At 47.4% G+C, this 19,043-nt stretch overlaps 1 protein-coding gene across 3 annotated transcripts in view; it reads right to left on the reverse strand.

Moving 5' to 3' along the window:
* Window positions 1-10,394, reverse strand: part of LOC102368706 (cytosolic 5'-nucleotidase 1A-like) — an 18,965-nt gene extending 8,571 nt beyond the window's left edge. The window contains exons 1-4 of one of the 3 annotated variants that reach the window (XM_025207901.1): window positions 10,280-10,394; window positions 4,459-4,517; window positions 2,933-3,100; window positions 1,011-1,140 (exon numbers count right to left, since the gene is read on the reverse strand). In XM_025207901.1, coding sequence (XP_025063686.1) covers window positions 1,011-1,140; window positions 2,933-3,100; window positions 4,459-4,503 — 343 coding nt within the window. In that variant the 5' untranslated portion in view covers window positions 4,504-4,517; window positions 10,280-10,394. The remainder of the gene's footprint in view (window positions 1-1,010; window positions 1,141-2,932; window positions 3,101-4,458; window positions 4,518-10,279) is intronic. The other 2 variants (XM_025207903.1, XM_025207902.1) reach the window with 2 other exon arrangements.
* Between the last annotated feature and the right edge of the window lie 8,649 nt (window positions 10,395-19,043).

A 19,043-nucleotide genomic window follows, 5' to 3' on the forward strand; every position in this document is an offset into this window, starting at 1 on the left:
AAAGAGTGTGACTCAGACTGGGTCACACAAGTGTCTCATGCTATTTGGGTGAGATGCTGCTAGGTGAGTGGGCCTGAGCACTGCATAGTAACTGAACTCCCCCCAACAGTCTTCAGGCATATGGCACACTGTTGTATGGTCCAGTGTAGCTGGCCTTCCCCATGGGAGGCCTTCCAGCTTGCCACAGGAATTATGTGATAACCCCCTGCACTAGCCCAGTGACCTCCTGCTGCCATGGCCCATGTGCGCACCCAGGCAGTGTTCCCCTGATGTTAGAAGCAGATCCAAGATTTTACAAAGGAGGGTGCAGAAGCAGCAACTGGAGCTGCGGGGGTGGCTAGACACCCTGCACTCTCTTCCCCACCTCCCACCAGGGCAGGCAGACAGTGCCACAGGAGCAGTAGTCGGGGACTTTAAGTCCCCACAGCAGATAAGAATTCCCCACCCTTGCTCAGAAGCATGTTCTTTCCCCTCCTCCCTTACCTCCTGCTACTGCTGTCCCAAGGAATTATTACCTTCTTCAGGGACTTAAAGTCCCCATCTGCTGCTCCTGCTGTGTAGTCAAAAAGAGGGTTACAGCCATGCCACTGTACCCTTTCTCAATCGGCCCCCTGTATCAAAACACTGTTATTTCCTGACTGCTTCTGCACAATGATGGGTTGATCCTTTCAGCACTGCCACTGTTATATGGTGTCCTCACAGTGTGAAGGCTTCACACCCACCATACTCCACACCCGAGCATCCTCCTCGAGGAGGCAGACGTTCTCCAGACAAATACAGTATCCCATACACTTTACTACCACGTTCAGTGCTATCATTCTATTCTTATACTCCCTTCCCTTATTAATCATAAGATTGATATATTTCATAAAAGTCAAAGGTCCTGTCTCCCCTTCTGGGCTACTGGGATCTCCTTTCTTTGATTTCACAGAAGTCCTTGGAGGAGAAGATAACTCCCCTGTTCGCTGAAGGGGGGCTGGCATCAAAGTGAGGGAAGGGGGCTTCCTTACCATATTGCTTAGCACTGTTTACAATGCGCACACCACTCTCTGGGCTGTTGTTGGAGAGCACAATGACATCAAAAAGCCTCTTTTCCTCAGGGTTTCTCTCCAGGAGTTTCTGATTCACATATTGTACTGCCTGGGAGAAACAGAGAAGGGACACCATAGTGACTGTTCTCCAAGTTGCATACAAACAAAAAAGTGCTCACAATCTTCTCTCGTACAATTCCAGCATCACACACACGTGCACATGCATACATGAGCGCACGCTCACACATGCATGCACACATCCCTCCCAGGGTTGGAGAGCATGTAAGTTGTATTAATGCAGGCAAGTGGAGATGTCCTTGTTTGTCTGCATGATGTGTGGCTCCCTCAGACAAGAACAGACTTGTGGAAGGAATAGCTTTATCTTATGCCCTCTATCTGGGATTTTACCCTAGGGCAGCACAGCAATCCTGTCAGTGAATATGCTGAATCACTGTGGTCCCTAGGGTCTGGTAGTCACATCCCAACCTGAACAGAGAGCAGGTGTTTAGTAATTTGGTTTGAGTACTTTAACCTGTTGGCTAAACCCGAACCAAAAATCTACCCCTTTGGGACCAGTAAGAGTCGACTGCACCACTATCACTCTCTGAGACGAAGCCCCCTGTCCAGGTCCTGTCAATCTTCTCTCCTCTCTGGGGATGCAAAAGCAATGCAACTGACTCTGCTGGTCTGCCACAATCTGAAACCTTCAAGGCCTCAACAAAGCAGGTATCAGGTCTGACAGACAGCTGCCCATGCTTCATTTCCACTCTCAAGGCTGCTGCTCTTGGTCTGCCACAAACAGCCCACCTTTGGGGGTCCTCTACCCAGCCAGTCTTCTTTTCAGCCTCTTCCTAGACTCTTTTGACTTCTTCAAATTCCTCTTCCTCAGCTCTGTTTCAGGCCCACTGACAGGACAGGGTTGGGACTCTTGCCTTTTTCCTACAGTTTCTCTCTTCATCATACAAGGGAGTCTAGCAAATATGCTTTGTCCCCTCCCCAGACTCTTGTTCACTGTGGAAAAGAGAGCTCCCTTTACCCTTGCCCTCTTTTCAGCCTTGCAAGACCTACAAATCCCACCAGCAATGGTAATGACAACTCCCGAGGCTTCTACATCTGAGTAGAAACCAGGAGGAGACCAGCGCTATTTTGTGTTTTATCCATATTATACTATACATGCAACTTGCCTCCCTACTTTCAGAAGTCACTGGTGTCCCATGGTGTCATCTTCCCTCCATGTTTTTGGTAAAAGGCCCTTTCTCAGGAAGAAACTTCTTCAGGCTGGTGTTCTTGTTAATGCAAACTTTCCTTTTTTAGATAAAGTTACTAGGAAGACTGCAGCAAAAAAACTAGTGTCACCTGCAGTGTACAGACTTCCCTTTGTCATTCTGGGTATGGCAGGGAAATTGTTATGTATACCTTAACCATTAAATAATTAGAAACCCACCTGAGCACTTTCCAGGCTGGCCAGTCAGTCATTGTGCAGTGCCTGGCTTCCTGAGTCAGTAGTGTATCCCCTCATCCCCCAAGAAAACAAAGACAGATAACTTAGAGATAAATGCCTAAATGATGGCAAATGATGGCAAAGAGCTTCATTTCTATAAACAGCCAGGCCAGGCATGCCACTGAGCAAATCGCTTCACTTCGATGGCAGCAGAAACCACGCCTCATGCTCATTAAGACCTAAGGTGGAGCATCTTAGTCTGATGAGAGCAGCTGGCCTGGTAACCTGACTGTGGGTAAAGTGTCCTACCTATGTAAAAGGAGAATTTGATACTTCCCCATGAGTGATTGGAGAATCCCTCCCAGAGTTAAGCAAAGACTGCAAGGGTTGAAAGAACAAAAGACCACAAGCCAAGTATCACATCCCTTGATCAGAGCCAAGTCTGTTCCTGGTGCCTCACCTGAATGAAAGGGAAGGCTGTACCTTGCTCCAGGGGCTTATCCTGATTGGCTTGCTGATGCCTCACAAACTCCTCCTTGCCCTTTGTCAGGAACAGCTCATGTTCCTCCTCTAGGCTGAAGATGGCTCTAGTCGTCACAGCAATGACCAGCGCCTCATTTGGGTCTTTCTATGAAGGGGAGAGCCAAAAAAGAAGGAATGGATTTAAGAAGGAGCTCACAGTGATAAACTGGAAACATTTTTCCCCACTTACATCTTGGGCTCTTAAACAAAACCGCCCAAGCAACTGCATAAGAATGATACCCTACTGGCATTGGTGACTCAAGGTATTAGACACTGCAGCAATTTTCTCCCTCTCTGCCTTGCCTCTACATTAGCCCCTATTCATCCAACTTCCCTCTCTCCCACCACAGCCAACCAGTCATCCTAGGCAAGAGGCAGTTCAGAGGAAAAAAAAAAAAGTCTGGAAAAGCCAGAGCCATTGATCTCTTTTTCCAGCCATCTTTGGTCCACCGGTATCACAGTTACTACAGGTTACCCCTGAATGTCACTACAGTATGTCTCCAGCTACTGGAGTCCCCCTTTCAGAGCCTAGATGTTGAGGGCATCCGTGTACATTTAAGTCTTGTCTATCACAGCAGCTGCGACTAAGTTGGTGTCAACTGCAAGATACCTGATGAGTGAAGCAGTTCTCTGAGGTGAGACTAGACAGGAATGGACATGGACTAGGACACTTATTTCATAAACAGCTCACTTATTACACACATGTGTTGACCAGGATGAGTTCAGATTTAAGCCTCAGCATAGCAGCTGCATACTTGATTACTACTGGCTTTGCAGAAATGAGGGAGATGCAGATGCAGTGAACACCCATAGTATTTACTGCTTACCCCTCAAACCAGGGAAGACAGACAGACAGGTTGGAAACAATGTGACCCCCAACTCAGCTGCCAAGAGTGACAAGAGCTGCTGTCTGTCTGGGGACTGCCTAAATTTGAGGCACTCCCTAGTTTTGGCAGACCTGGGGACATTATCCTTGCAGAGCTGTAGATTCCAACAGACATGGCACATGCTTTACAAACATCTAGTGATGTGTGTTGTCATTGTGGTCCAGCTACACTATCTGTTACTGATACTCACTTCACTGGCATTTAGGCCCCACTCTTGTAAGCTCAGCCCCAGCCTTGCAAGAATAATAAAAAGTCAATAATAGTATAGTATTTTTTAATTGACGCATGCTCTTAAGAGTGCTCAGCTCAGCCACTGCAAAGGGAAGTTTCTGCAAATGAGTCAAGTCTCACCCACTCTTTTGCATCTAGGGTTCAATCCTTTCACCATTTCCAACACAGAGATCCTATAAGGTTCACTAAGAGCTGCACTTTTTAGCTCCCAGCTCAGTGCTTAGAAGATTGGACTGTGCTCATCTGGAAACCTAAGAATTTTGGAACGTTGCCCTGAAATTAAATTGTTGAAATACGGACTTTAACATGTTAAATCAAATGGGGGGTTTTTTGGTTTTGTTTTTACCTGTTTCACGTTGGTGTTGATAATTGTGCCGTCAGCCTTTGCCATCTTCTATCTCCAACCTCAAACAAGGGAAAATAAGTTACTGGACTGATGCAACACAGATAAGTATTTTTGTCACAGGAGATGAAACAGATTTGTCACATATTTTTTGTCACAGATTCTTGTCATTAACCAGGTGTTTGCAAGTTGTAACCAACAGTCCAGCAGTAGGAATACAAGATAAACCATTCCAATTTAATCTGGCCATTATTAGATTTATGAAACAGACTGCTATTCAGCCCATACCAGCTTTTGATGTTTTTGAAGGACTAGTTAATTACAGAAAGTAAGTAATTAGTGCTAGAACTAATCTCCAAAACTGGTCAGAAAAAAAGAAGTTGTGGTACGAATAAACAATTGACCTCTTCCATGTCTGCTCTCTGTGCATAGTGCCTATTTAGGGCTAATGATCAGTGAAAGTCTTGGAGTGAAGGTTTTTCTGGAAAATGGGACCAGAGAATTCCAGGTCCAGTTCCTCTCTGCCACAGACTCCTGTTGTTTTCCTGAGGAAATCACTTAATCCCTTTGTACTTCACTAACCAGTTGTAAAAAATGCACAATACTTCCCTAACTCAATGGGTTTCACTGGTGCTATGTAAGAGCCTAGGTGGGTGTTCAGTGCATTTGACTCAAAGGGCAAAGTTCTTTGATTAACACACTTCAAAATCCACTTAGCGAATACCAGGACAAAATTTGACCCAAAGCATCTGGTACAAAAAGCTGGTCTTTCAACAAAAGGGAAGTTACTAGTATAGTGCTTAAGCAATCCTGAGGAAATTAACTAATTGCGTAAACAGCTGCTTTCATAAATGGAATACATATGTATTTAATTACAGTATTAAACTTTGCGGTGAAACTATTTAAAATAGACCCGTTAACTCAACCTGGGTAGTAAAAACAGAGGCAAAGTCCAGACTCTGCTAAATTCAGTAATAGTTGAGATACGTACATTAATCTATGTCAGTGACACCTATAGCCAACACTGTCAGTAACTATAGTTAACACAAGTCAGGTAACTCCCAGACCAGCCAAAGTCATGGTTACTTAGATCTGTAGACACCAAGATAGAGCCAAATGTGGGGTTCCATGAATTTGGATAGGGAGTGCACAGATAGCTGGTCTTTCTCTGGACTATAGCAGAAGAAAGGGAGTGTAGATTAAGAGAAAAGACTGTATTTTGGGGATTTAAATGCAGTGGTCTATGAGCTTGGGAGACTCCTGGAATTACATGCTGAATGTCTGTTTGTGAATATACCTCACCTCCAGGATGCTGAAGGTCCACCCTTGCTGGGCAAATGCTAGATGACAGGCCCCAAAACACAACTCACCAGGGTTGAAGGATCTTTGGCTTAGTACACCTGCTGATTTTGTACTGTACTTCCCAGTCCCCTTCATCTTAGGGGGCCATGCCGGCTGGTGTCTGGCCATGCCCCTGCTCCGGCTACAGAGCAGAGGGGCGGGGCCAGCCTTGCTCTCTGGAGCAGACAGCACAGCCCAGCCCAGGGCTGCAAATCATGCTGGGATGCTGGGGGACTCTGATTTCACTTAAATCAGGAAGGGGTCTGGGACAGAAGTTCCATAAACCGGTGTCACCTCAATAAGTTAAGTCTGATACTACATTCAGCCAGGTTTATCTTAAACCAGTTTCAGCCATTTTGAAACTGGTTTATGTGCACTGAACTTCTGCTCTGTTATAGGTTTAAACCAGTTTTTGATCACTTAAACCGGTTTATGCGTAACTTCTGTCCCCAGCCTAACAGTGCAGGCAATCTTACGATCAGCCGTCAGTTAAACAAAACAGCAGCAGATGACATCCCCTTCTCTGTTGGTGCTCTTCTGTAAGTTAAATGAGGTGAATGTGCATCTGACTATACAAGTTTTTTCAGGATTTGCCTTATTATATTAGTAGGTTTTCCAGCAGCTTGTTGAACTGGGGATTATACAAACTAGTCAGACTATCTCAGGGAAGTCAGGCTAGTTTAGAAGAGTAGTGCTCAACCTTTTTGGCCAGCAGGCCTAATGGCCAGTGCCCAATCCCTCCCTCCATGGGCCAGATCCAGCCAGTAGACCCAATCTGGTACCTAGGGCAGGTGCAGCAGGGCCCCATGTGGCCATGCAGAGGTGGGCAGCCCAACCCTGATCCAGCCACGTGGGGTGAGGGGGGCATGACCTGGTCCCAGTCCAACCCTGTGGGGGAGGGATGCATAGACTAACTCTGTGGGAAGCAGGGGGCATGGCCCAACCCCAATCTGGCTGTGCAGTAGGCGGCTTGTGGCCCAGCTCTGCTCTCCCTATGGTGTTTGGGATTTTGGCAGCAAGGAGTTGTGGCAGTACTGCCACTGCTCTCCCGCTGCCAAATTTCTCGGTCCGTGAAGAGCCCTGCGGGCCATATTCCAAGGGTCCGTTGGCTGCATTTGGCTTGCAGGCTGGGGGTTGAGCATCCCTGGTTTAAAACATATACAGAGCTTTATTCCAGCCAACATAACCTTTTGCCTGTTTTGCCTCAGGGGACCATTTTCTCTTATGCCACTAGGATGGGCCCTTTCACTTGTCTTGGCATGTATTCTTGGCAAGTGACAAAGCTTAAGTTTTTCCTTTGTGTTGTTGTTCATTTAATGCTACTATAAAATGTCTCTTGTTCTTTTCTTAGATTTTTCAGTCCCTGAAGGATCTTCAACTGTTAACTTTTATTTCTAAACCACAGACAAATAGGACTGGAAGGGACCTCAGCAGATTATCTAGTTAGGCACGGTCTAGAGCAGGGCAAGATCATCTCTGTCTAAACCATCCTAGATGAATGTTTGTCTAAACTGCTCTTAAAAACTACCAAGGATGGAGATTCTACAAACTCTGGAGGCAGCGAGCTCTGTCACTTAATCACCCTCGTAATGAGAAAGATTTTCCTAATGTCTAATCTAAATTTCCCAATTTAAGATTGTTGATCCTTGTCTTGTCTGCAGCGGCCACACAGAATAGTCTCTCTCTTTCTGGCAGAGCACTGGTTTGTGTACTTGTGTCCAACTTAAGTTCATAAATGTGCCAGTTGCTTTTACATGGATAGTCTAAACATCTGCTGCTCCATTGTCCACTATCCCTATGAAGAATTTATCTGAGGTTATTGTGCTGTCAGTGTCTTCTTTGTCCTCATTGTGCACATTCTGCTGGTGCTTGCAAACTCAAACAAAGTGCTGTAATCCATTGCAGTTCTTGCACCTTTTCGCACATTGCCAAGCATTGTCTTGGCTTGTGTTGTGTAGCTCCATGTGCTGTTTTTCCTGGTCTCCAGCTCCAAACTCCTCTTGTCTTTATGGCAGCTGTGTGTCATTTCTTGTACCATTTTGCTTTCTCTGTCATGTCCATAGTGTCACAAGCATGGTTCACCCTATATCGGCTTAATTCTAGACGGAGCGACTTTTGTTGCTGGGCAGATCAATGTCCCAGCAGCCTCTCTCTCAGTAATTTTGTCTCAGATCCAAGTCACCGTCTGGTTTATTACCAGGGACTCAGTCAGCTCCCCACTCCCTTCCAAATTGCAAGATTGGTTCTTCAGCCTCAAACCAGTTACAAATTTCTGTGGTTTCACCTTATTTGTCCTTTCTGCTTAAGAACATGTCTTTCAAAACTTTTTCTTTTAATATGGAGTGCAGTGCTCATCAAACTTCTTTAATACGGTTTCACAGAAAGCCTCCTCTGTCCGAGTTAACTGAAGTCTGCTCAACGCAGCAAGGGCTATAGGACCAGCAACTGGCCCAAGTCAAGTCATGTTCTGACTGTCCTCCTTTGGCTGGCACCCATTGCCTATAGAACGAAGGACTGCTTCAACTGATCGTACTTTCCAGCATGCCAGAGGTTTGGCTTTACTAGGACTTTTACTTGCTCTATCGTTCTTCCACTCAGGCTTTTTTCCCCTCCTGGTACCATGCGGTGCACCCCTGTCAGGCCAGGCCTCTCTTGGTCTACTGTCTGGTACCATGTGAACCAATACAACCTGTTCCATGGTTATGTTGTCGGTGACTAAGCCAGCACCCACACCTGGGCTAGCCTGGGTAAAGAGGATGTGTGGACACCCAGTAGGACTAAAAACAAGACCTGTCAAAGGGCAGATATGCTTCCTGTGAGCCAACAGCCATCAATACCTGGAGAGGAGATGGGTGCCAGTAGGTCTCCTTGCCCAAAGAATCACCAATGATGCAAAGCAACTCAACTAACCTCATGCTGGATCGGTCGAGGCCCGGGTCTACAACCTGTGTCCAAACACAGGGAGGAGTGGAGGAGGGTTGTTACAGCATTTAAGGTGCCAACAGTTGCAGCAGCCTCGGGACTGACTTGACTTGACCATGTGGTATTCAGGGAGTTACTGTGCTTGCAAGAGATTTTCTTTTACCATTTATTCCAGCTGGACAGAGCAGTGAGAGATTCATGGGGCCGTGCCTGGACTCTCTGGAAATGTCAGCCCCGCATCCCCAGGGCTGTGTGTGGGGGAAGGGGTATGTTCAAGCACAGCCCACTCACCTGCTCCCATTTCTACCTGCCAAATCTAGAACTGTAGTGGTGAAGCTGCACCAGAGATGCCCCAACAGCTGCTTTCAAGCCTACTAGAGATGAACATCTCTAGAGCAAACATGGAGTGGGGGAGTACCCCTGAACTGGGATCACCGTGCACATTTAGATTTGATGCATGCAAGGAGTGGGTGGCTGGTGTGTGCTTGACAGCATCCTTTCCAAAGAGAGAGCCAAGGGCACAGTATAGACATAGCCTCTCTGAGACAGCTTAACCCTTAAAGCCCTTACACACCACTGTAGCACATAACAGTCATGTGGAAGATCTGCCAGTACTCAGACTGCATCAGAACGGGAGGCTGTTGAGGGAGATGCTGATTTGCAATCGGATCTCTCTGTCTCTATCCTAGGCCTACATAATGCATTTGAAAGGGAATTCCCATCAGAACAGAGAAGGAATAGCATTGTGAAGGGATGGACAACAAGCATGGGAAACTAGCTTGCTGGGCAGTGAAAGGTTTCCTGTAATATTCACGTACACCATGGGTGCTCAAGCTTTTTAGACTTGAGACATCCCTGGGAAACTGCTAGCTTTTAACTTTCCCTCATTTGTTGACTCTTTTCTGTTGCAAAGAACTCAGAAAAACCACAGCAGGTCAAAATGTTTTTAACACTATAGATTTGTATTTGAAATCTCTGGGTTTATCGTGTTCACACACCTCACAGTGCTAATACTGCGGGGCGTCCCATGGCAGCCTTGAAAGGGTCTCAAAGAATCTCAAGACGTTGCAGCACCGTAGTTGAGACTCACTGCCCTACATGATCGACCTGGGTCTCATCACTGAGACTGAAAGCAAAAAAGAAGTGAAACCAAAACAAGCGGCTCTCACTTCACCTGCTGGCCACTGAGCTAAAGACAGAACAGCTCTCTTTGTATCTGAAAATGAACTTCGGCTCTCACAAACGTTATGCTGGACTCGTGTTTTCCCAGCCTCCCACCCCAAAATAAATCTGACGGCTTCTGGATAACCAAATTTAGCTAATTTCCCGGTTGGTATCCTTACACATACACTTTCCAATCCCATCCTCACCCTCCCAACGAGTCTCGGGGCTGTCCAGCATGTATCTGGAGACTGAGATGAGCCCACGGAGGATGTCGCCTGAGAAGGCTGCACAGGAAAGCAAATGGACCAGCAGGGCAGCCGACACTCCTTTTAGAGCACGCTTTTTTACAAACTGCTACAAAAGAAGCATTCAAGTGCTGAGACAAAGCCAAACTCACCGCGTGTGCTCCCTCTGCTCTCCAGGACCCTCTGTCCCTGCGACACCAACAGCAGCAGCATCCAAATCTGTCAAACTTTTAAGAAACAGCCTGCCTTTTATAGTTCCCATCTCTGGCAGGAAACAGAGACAATGCCTACGCTCAGTGATCCTCCCAAGCATGCTGGGATTTGTAGTTGTTCATCTGCCTGGAATCAGATCAGACTGTGTGCAAATAAGAGGATTTAGACTTCACTTCCCAGCTGTGGTGCATAGGAAGTGGCCAGGCTGTGTGGGGGTGGTTTTTACTCTTTAGGGTGGATCCCAAGGTCCTTCCCTGATGATAGGTCTGAGCTGAGCCCAGTAGCTGATGAAAAGGCAGTGGTAAACCCGGAAGGTGGGTTAAACAAGGCTGGCTTCTAAATTTTTTCCCCCCTTGGTATGTTTATTCATTCCCTGCAACAGACTGTAGTTTCTTCTATTTTTGGATTTGGAGCTATTCTTAACTTACTGTCAGACCATTCATTTCATGGCTCTCCAAAATAAATGTCCATCGTTTTGACCACAATATGTACACAGACCTGCCCAGAAATGCAAGTCCTCTACAAAACAGACATATGGAAACAGTTAGTTCAGAAACTACCAGGGAAAGGCACAGGGCTGGGATAGCACAGAGTATTAGAAGAATGCAGAAAAAAATCCCTTTGTTATATGAAGACAGGTTCTTTGGGTAGATGTGATATCTTTTATTAGACCAACTAAATAGTTGGAAAAATGGTTCTTTGCAAGCTTTTGGGCACAAACACCCTTCAGGCATACGGAGAGTCCCTATGTTTTTCGTAGATTCATAGATGTTAGGGTCGGAAGGGACCTCAATAGATCATCGAGTCCGACCCCCTGCATAGGCAGGAAAGAGGGCTGTGTTTAGATGACCCCAGCTTTTTTATGTTATATGAACATCTTCACATTTTCCAGAACTTAGACGTTCTTTTAACATTATTGGCACTTTCCCTGTCCATTTTCTAAAAACTATATCAAGCCAGGGTCTGCCTGGCACTCCCCCCTTGCTGCTGCAGGAGCAGGGACAGTGGTGTTGTCAGACGCATTAGCAATCTCAGAGCATATGAACATGCCACTTGATCTTTACGTGGGGCACCAAGGAGTGACGCAGAGAACGTGCAGGACACACAGATTCATTGCACAAGGATTGTTTGTCAACAAAAAATTCCCACTGTTGCTCATCATAATGGTTCATCCTTATTTGCCATTAGCATAGGAAGCGCTAAATGTAGACAGGGGCTAAGGACAGACATTACACATGAACTAGTTTAAGTGATCAGAACCTGGTTTAAACCTGTAACAGAACATACGTTCAGTGCACATAAACCAGTTTCAAAATGGCTGAAACCAGTTTGAGATCAACCTAGTTGAATGTAGTATCAGGCTTAACTGATTGAGCTCAAACCGGTTTACGCAATGTCTATCCCAGACCCCTTCACGATTTAACTTAAACCAGAGTCCTGCAGCATCCCGGCATGCTCTACAGCCCTGGGAGGGGCTGTGCTGTCTGCTCCAGCAGAGCAGGGCTGACCCCACACCTCTGCTCCCTAGCCGCAGCAGGGCTGGGCAGGGGCGGGCAGGGGTAGGGGGCTGGCCAGACACCAGTCCCTTTAAGGGGGCAGGGAAGAGGTTTATTCTCCCCTCCCGCCCCTGTCCCACCAGCATGGACCCCAGCAGGGTCTGACAGGCAACTCCTGCCAGGCATTTCTCCGCTTGCTGCTCCAGTGGCAGGGATGTGGCCAGCCCCGGCAGTAGCCTCAAGTGAACTGGCTAGGGAGGAAGTTTAATTTCCCCCTACCTTTTCCACCAGCACAGACCCAGGCCAGGGTCTGCCTGGCGCTCCCCGCTTGCTGCTGCAGGGGTGGGGACAGAGGTGTTGCCAGACGCCAGCCGGAACGGCCCCCTGAGGCAGAGAAGGAAGAAAGGGGGCTCATTTGGAAAGTGAAAAGTGGTTTGTAAATCCCCTTTGAGGATCAGGCCTGAGAGTTTGGAGACGGGTGGTGTTCTGTTCTTGTCCTTGATAAATTTCCGGTACGCGCTCATTCTGGTGCGCAGTTGTTGCTTGGTGTCTCCTATGTATCTTCCATCAGGGAGATATGTATTGTGTCCAGTATTGTGACGATATCTCCATACTGGAAATATTGTTAGCAGGTTTTGCATACCTTGTCATGGCCTGGCTTGGATCCATTCAGTATGTTTTGGGCTGCAGGAATTTGGCTTCTGGTGATGAAGTTAGTGAGGTTCAGTGTTTGTTTGAATTTACAAACCACTTTTAACAGATGAGCCTATGAACTGCACTTCGTCAACCTCCTACGTACAGAAACTCACGGACTCAATATAGACAGTGGAATTCTGACACACTACAACCTGCCGGACATCTGACTCCCCAGGTACCTCTCCACTTCTACCTGCGCTGCTACCTCCCCTTTCCCCCCACCCCAGCCCATCCTTCACCCCCTGACACCTCCATTTCCATTTTCACTGACTGGCTTTCTTGCCTGCATTGCACGCCAGCCTCTGGCTTCTTTATTATACCTTCCATCCAGGAACAGCACACACACCAACTGCAGGTGTTTTCTCAGCCTGACAAAGAGTTTTTCAACCTGAAACCTTGCTAAGATATATTTCTCTAACTATTTAGTTGGTCTACTAAAAGATACCAGATTGACCCAAAGAACCTTGTCTGCCAGTGCCATGTCCTTAGACCAACACCCCTAGCACCTGACTGAAGGACGCAGTGTCCTGGGCACATCTAAGCCCCAGGGCTGCGGCTGGCAGGGAGAGTTCCCTGGCAGGTGCTGGAGAAGCAGCTCCTGCTGGGAATGAAAGAAAGTCTCTAATCTGTGACAGTTTGGCTGCCTGAGATGCTGCTGATGCTACTGTGCTGCTTACTTAGTTACTACCTGTTGTTATTTAAAGTGGTGGACCAGGATGAGGCTGTAGGGGAGGAGGAGGCCTCATTGGAGCACACTACCGTGTGGTGTAGAGGCCCCAGCACCAGTGAGAGCTAACCTTAACACACAGTCATACACGTCACAAGTTTTGCTTGTCAGCAGCTTGAGGTGCAGTTTCCCAGAAACTCCTGCACTTATCTCCTTGAAACTTGTCAGGCTTCATGGCCTCAGCAGGGGCTACCATCCCTGCAGGTTTCATTTCAGACAAGAAGTGACAAAGTTATAGGCAGTTTTGTGCTTCCCCATTATAGCCTATGGGCGAAACGTTGAAACAGTGAAACAGTTTTGACGAAACAAAACAATAGTGCTTCAAAATGAAACAAAACTCAAAACATACACTGTCCCATCAAAACGGCGAAACGGAAGTCGAAATGAAACGGTGCTGTTTCACACAGCCCTACTAACAACCCTAAAGCACTTTATCCACAAACTGAAATCGCCTGTCTGCTAAATCTAAGCTTTGTGCCAGTTACACCTTTTCAGAGTAGAGTTAATTAATCATTTATTCACTAACTAATTTCTGTTTGCTTAGCAGCGGCAATGCATAGGGGGTGCATGCGGGTACACGTGCACCCCCTGAGTGTGGCAGCACACCTCTTACAAAAAGGTGCTGCCAACACTGTCAGTAGCGCCTGTGGGTGGTCACTGCTCACCACCTCCCCCTCCCGCCACTGACACCACTGGTGGCATCTGCGGGCAGTCAGCGATCCCCACCGGCTGCCGCTGCCGGTGGCATCTGTGGGTGGTTGCTGACCCCTTTCCACCCCCTGCCCCTCCAACGCTGACAGTGCCAGCGGCGTCTGCGGGAGCTCCCGCTTACTGCCGCCACGCCCCCGCCACCATTGTGCCCCCCCAGCCGCCAGGGGCACGCATTGTTCATGTTACTTAGGAACATAGAGCTGGAAGCGACTTCCTGGGTCACTTTGTCCAGTTCTTTGCTATCACAAGCAAGTATATCATATAATCTCTTTCATAAACTGCATATGCTTAGCTTCAGGCATGTACTTAAGGGCCTTTGTGAAGAGAGGTGTTTTCCTGTTCTGGGACCTCAGTGCTTAGAGTGGTGGTTAACACAGGATTCCTCATATTGCTAACACTGGGGTGAGTAATGGATGTCAGAAACAGTAGGATGCTTTTAGAATATTTTCTGTAGTGAAAGCTTAGATTTAGGGACTGAGACTGAGGTGCAGGCCAGCAGTTCACATGTGGGGAGTCACTTGTCATAAACCTTGTACCATTCCTGGTCTATAAGCAATCGGTGCTACTCTCATGCTCCCTCCCTTCAGGATTATATCATTGTTTGCTCAACCTCTGATTCAGCAAAGCTCTTGTTCAAGCTCGTTGAAAACAATGGGTCTACTTATACACTTAAAGTTAAGCAGATGTTACTGTGCCTCAGTGGCTCAGTGCTCTGTTAGCAGCAAGTATCACTATGGAGTCTCTTGAAACATCTAGGATTAAACTATGACTGACGCATCTCTGTTGCTTTGAGAGATATGATTTTTTCTAGCTGACCTACTAGAGTCTATTTATGATTTTTGTGTTTCTCTTTCAAAAGCAAAGCAGAAGCCTTTTAACCTGAAATGCCATTAGCACAACATAGTGCATTCACTACTGAACAGAAGCAGACCAGCCCTGTGCCTGAGCAGACTGCACCACCTGCCCATTTCAGGGCAGACTTTGCTGACCAAGTAGCCATGATATATACCTGACAGCTATGCAGATATATCTACTGCTTCATCGCAGGATGAGGCAAAGAAAATTCTTGGGTGGGGTTGCTTTGCTGTGTCATCCAGGTCAGGGAGGCAAAGCAGGGTTTAACCTTTTTTCTTCCAGATTGCATAAAATGAATCATGCCAGGGCTGTTTTCAGGAAATACAGAGAAACGTCAGGACATACTCTAGGGTTTTTAGAGCACACTTCTTGAGCTTTATTTTTTCAATGAGCCAGGCCTACTCGTCTCTCTCATTACTCGAACCTGTGTTTGTTCCAGAGGCCAGTACAATGCCTTGGCAGTCAAAAAACCTGGGCTGATTTATGCTAGTTGGGGATCTGGATCTGGCATATTTCCATTAATCTTTTGCTTTGAGTTTGAAACCTCTTGCATTATTATGTCTAAAAACGGCTTTCCCTTTCCTTGGAGGAAGTTCTCTTTAAACTGGAGGTTGCCTTGGGGATGCTGGTGTTCCTGGGGAAACTGAAAACACTCAGAGGCTTGTCTGGTGAGTCATTTGCATAGTTAGGTTTCAACTGATTGCCAAATTTGGGGTCAGGAAAGAAATTTCCCCAAGCCAAGTTGGCAAGGCCTGCTGTGGTTTGCCTTTTGCTTTGTAGAAGAGAGAGCTCTGTTATCTGACCTGGTTTTACCTAACAAATTCCTTGGTATTGCAGAGGCCCATGACATTGGTCTCCTCTGCCCCCTTCCTGTGACATGGTGTAGTTTTTTTTAAGCCTGTGGGCTTCCTTCCTAAAGAACCTAGATGTTTGTAACTTGTAACCTGTATGCAGCAGGACCTTGATTGGGTGTTTTCCTGGTCTCTTTTGATGTTAGTGTCTATTGTACAGGTGCTTAGGATGGCAACGGTTTGCGGTTAATGGCTCAAGTGGTCCCTTCCAGCCCCATGTTTCTATATACTCTTAATCCTCATCTCCGCCTGCATTCAGAAAGTGGCAGAGTTAAAAACAGGGTTTATATGTTCTTTCAAATGCTAGACAGATCTGTAACAGGACCATGCCGCAGGGGTGGCTGTGACACTCCCTGGTGGCCAAGTGACTCCTGCCCCACGTCAGCTCAGCCTCCCTTTTCTACCCCACTTGCCATGTCTTGATGGATATTATATTTCTTAAGAGGGCTGCCCCAGGGTCTGGAGCGAGCCTGCATTCACATCAACGATTTATTGCTTCACATGCCTAGCTAGCACCAGTCTTACCCCACAGGCACTAAATCATGTCCCTCCTAGCCCTTTCCATGCCCCAGGGGACAAGTTGCCTTATGGGCAGTAAGCATGGCCTCCTGCCACCCTCCGGGCCATATCCCTGCCTTGCACGTGTCACTCAGTATCAATGCAGAGGGCCCCCCCGGCCTCAGGGCAACACTTGGCCATTCAGGGCCTCAAGCCTTTGTTGGGGCTTCAGCCTTTTAAGCCTTAGCCCTTTTACTTTGGCTGTACCCCTGAGCCCAGGTCCACTGCTCCAGACCTTGGCTTCTGGGTCTTGTCCCTGTTTTCACCCTCTCTAACTCCAGGCCCTGGCTCCATCTCTTGTGACAGCCTCCTGGGCTTCCTAACCAAGGCCAGGCTGCTCTTACGCACTTAAAATAACAGGAGCCTCTGGCTTCCTGTGACAGCGTCCTATGTCCTGCTTAGTGCCACTTCACTGATAGTGCTTCTTGCTCATCTTATTTAATCTGTTGCCTTTTTCTGATAACTTTTTCCTTCTATGCTTCCATACGGGCGTTGGCCCAGAGCAAAGGTTCAACACACTAGTGTCACATTGCTCTCCTACACACTGGGCGCGTCCTACCCAAGATGCTTAATGCACAGAAGACTAATTCTACTGCGCATTTTGCGTCTGGCAAAAATAATGCTAATGCATTACAAGACAGACAAGGTTCTTTGGGTAAATCTGATACCTTTTATTAGACTAACTCAAATAGTTGGAAAAAATTCTTCTTTGCAAGCTTTTGTTCACAAACACCCTTCGTCAAGCTGAGAGAGCTTCCAGCTTTTTCCACCTATTTGAGTTGGTTTAATAAAAGATATCAGATTTACCTAAAGAACCTTGTCTGCCTATGTCCTTAGACCAACACAGCTACAACCTATACCCCTTAACATCACAAAAAAACCATTTATCTGCACTAATATGTAGTAACACCGATTACAGTGCATTAAGTTAGTACCTTTTATTATAGGTATTAAACCTAATGCGCCGTAATTCTGGTGCAGTAATGAATGTGTAGATGTGCCCACAGAGATGGGAATGAGTTCATAGTATCATAGTACTTAGGGTCAGAAGAGACCTAAACTGATCATCAGGTCCAACCCCCTGCCCTGGGCAGGAACGGGTGCCGGGGTCATGTCACCCCAGCCAAATATCTGTCCAGCCTCCTCTTGAAGACACCCAAGGTAGGAGAGAGCACCACCTCTCTTGGGAGCCTATTCCAGAGCCTGGCAGCCCTAACTGTGAAGTAATGTCTCCTGACGTCCAGCCTGAACCTTCTCTCTAACAATTCGTGGCCATTATTCCTAGTAACCCCCGGTGGTGCCTGGGGGAACAGAGCCTGCCCCAATTCCTGCCCTCTCAGTGCTAGTCACATCCCTCCTGAAGTGCGGCACCCAGAACTGGATGCAGTACTCCAACTGCGGCCTGACCAGTGTCGCATAGAGGGGAAGGATCACCTTCCTGGACCTGCTTGTGATGCATCTGTAGATGCACGACAAGGTGCAGTTAGCCTTACTGACCGCTTCCTCACATTGGCGGCTCATGTTCATCCTGGAGTCAACAATGACTCCAAGATCCCTTTCTGCCACCTTGTTGACAAGAGGGGTGTTCCCCAGCCTATAGGTGTGTTGCTGGTTCCTTCTCCCTAGATGCAGCACCCTGCACTTGTCTGCGTTGAATTCCACCCTATTCTCATCCACCCACCTCTATAACCTGTCTAGATCTAGCTGGATTCTGTCCCTCCCCTCCAGCATGCACACCTCGCCCCACAACTTAGTGTCGTCAGCGAATTTGGACAGCACGCATTCCACACCCACATCCAGATCATTGATAAAGAGGTTGAACAGTACAGGCCCCAAGGCCAAGCCCTGGGGGACTCTACTGCCCACACCCCTCAGGGTCAAAAATGACCCGTCCACCACCACTCTCTGGGTGCAACCATCTAGCCAATTTGCCACCCATCTGACTGTGTAGGCATCAATGCCACAGTCACCAAGTTTTTTAAGAGAATGTGGTGGGAAACCGTATCAAAGACCTTCTTAAAGTTCAGGAAGACGACATCCACCCTGACACCCTCATCCAGGGACTTTGTGACCCCATCATAAAAGGAAACCAGGTTAGTCAGGCAGGACCTGCCCTCAATGAACCCATGTTGATTGCCCCTGCTGGGCCCTTGCCAATGTGCTCCTTGATAATTTTCTCAAAGGCCTTCCCAAGGACCGAGGTAAGACTGACGGGCCTATAATTGCTGGGGTCCTCCTTTCTCCCCTTCTTGTAAATGGGGACCACATTGGCTCTTTTCCAATCCTCTGGTACCTGGTAAGTGCCCCACGAATGCTCATAGAGTCGTGCCAGGGGCCCCACTATGACCCCTGCCAATTCCCTCAGTACCCTCAGGTGAAGAGCATCTGGACCTACTGATTTAAACATGTCCAGCCCCAACAAAAGCTCCCTAACTAGGTCATCCCTGACACTAGGTATGGTGGTGCCTCCCCTGGGTCCATCCACAGTTCTAGTAGGGGAGATGTCCCAGTCCCTGTTCAGGAATATGGAGGCAAAGAATTCGTTAAAGTGGTCAGCTTTCTCATTTGCTGCAATCACCAGATTGCCAAGCCTATCCTGTAGGGGCTCCATGTTACCAGGTGCCTTCTTCTTATTGCCTATGTATTTGAAAAAGGACTTTTTATTATCCTTAATTCTGGTCACTAGCCCTAGCTCCATCTCTGCCTTGACCTTCCTCACCGCCTCCCTGCAGTCCCAAGCAATGGAGGTGTAATCCTCCTTGGTGATAGCCCCTTGCTTCCACTGTTTGTACACCTCCTTTTTTGCCCT

This window comes from Alligator sinensis, unplaced genomic scaffold, assembly GCF_000455745.1.
Source record: "Alligator sinensis unplaced genomic scaffold, ASM45574v1 scaffold5_1, whole genome shotgun sequence".
NCBI lineage: Eukaryota > Metazoa > Chordata > Crocodylia > Alligatoridae > Alligator > Alligator sinensis.